The sequence below is a fragment of the Pseudoliparis swirei genome, chromosome 17, assembly GCF_029220125.1.
Source record: "Pseudoliparis swirei isolate HS2019 ecotype Mariana Trench chromosome 17, NWPU_hadal_v1, whole genome shotgun sequence".
NCBI classification, from domain to species: Eukaryota; Metazoa; Chordata; class Actinopteri; order Perciformes; family Liparidae; genus Pseudoliparis; species Pseudoliparis swirei.
Window position 1 is genome coordinate 2,712,462 of NC_079404.1, and position 1,389 is coordinate 2,713,850.

Below are 1,389 nucleotides of genomic sequence, written 5' to 3' on the forward strand. Positions count from 1 at the left end.
CACCGTACCACTTCAGGGGATTATTGGTTACAGATGCTGAGCTACGAGAAGACTTGTTGTTGTTTCTTCACCCTTTAATACACACACACACACACACACACACACACACACACACACACACACACACACACACACACACACACACACACACACACACACACACACACACACAATGTAGCACGATGCACTGATCCTATAATGGGATCCATTTAGTGTTATCATTGCCTCTAAATCCCATTTGTGTTGGTCCTGGATCAGAATATATATTATTCTCACAAGTCAGTTCCAGGGTCTCAACCTTGTTTTCCTGGCTATGAAAGGTGCATTTTGTTGTTTTTACATCTGTAAAATGTAACAAATTTGCACAATTAACAAACTAAAAGCATAAAACATGACATGCTCTGTGTGTTCCAGTTGTTCCCACAAACTTTCCATGAACGCCGTGCGTCTTCACAATCCACTGAGTGATGTCATTGGAGGTAAACACATGTTTTTTGTTTTGTTTTTTTGAAGGTCCCCTCACCTGCTTTCTGTGCCACAGACTTGAGCCCCACCACGAGCCCCAGCAGCACCCCCGCAAAGCACACCTGGATGGCGAACAACTCCTTTCGCTTCCTCCGCCTGGCTTTGCTCCTCCGTCGGTTCAGCATCCCTCTTCCTCCTCCTCCTCTTCCTCCTCCGCCTCCTCCTCCTCCGGCCGCCGTCTCCGGCATCCCTTCGAACACCACGCGGGCCATGGCGCTCTTCTTCTCGGCGAGCGTTTCTGCGGGAAGACACCCGCCCCCTCCCCCGTCCCGTCCCCCCGTGCCCACCCTCCTCCCCGGCGGTGAAGGTCGGAGAAACTGAAGCGAGGAGGACGGAGCCGAGAGACGCGCTGCTCGGGCACCGGAGCTCCTGCACTGAGTGGCTCCGTCCGAGGACGCGTCAAGCCACTGGCAGTGGAGCCGAGGGGAACATCCGGTCAAACGTTTCAAAATAAAACTGGAGAATTGCCAATAATTGTCGGTACAGCGAGAACAAACATTTGGCACTTTTTTAAAGGTTACATTTGTTATCTCGAAGGTATTTTTGTGGAATATTAAATAATAATAATAATTACATTATTGTTATATTATGTGTATTATTACAATTCTGATTATTGTTTATTTATTTTAATTATTTTAATTATTACTATAATTATTTTAATTATTGCTATAATTATTTTAATTATTACTAATATTATTTTAATTATTACTATAATTATTTTAATTATTACTATAATTATGTTTGTGTGCAATATTCAACAGTCTAAAGGCTACATATATATATGTATTGTAATCTTTATTTAAAAGGGACCATGTACAGTTAGAACATAAATGTCACCATGTGATGCTCTGCACCAGATTGTAG

The 1,389-nt window shown here is 43.4% G+C and overlaps 1 protein-coding gene across 1 annotated transcript in view; it reads right to left on the minus strand.

Moving 5' to 3' along the window:
* The window catches only part of slc24a3 (solute carrier family 24 member 3), a 62,168-nt gene extending 61,401 nt beyond the window's left edge, over positions 1-767 (minus strand). Inside the window, exon 1 of the mRNA XM_056435195.1 lies at positions 524-767. Coding sequence (XP_056291170.1) covers positions 524-737 — 214 coding nt within the window. The 5' untranslated portion in view covers positions 738-767. The remainder of the gene's footprint in view (positions 1-523) is intronic.
* Between the last annotated feature and the right edge of the window lie 622 nt (positions 768-1,389).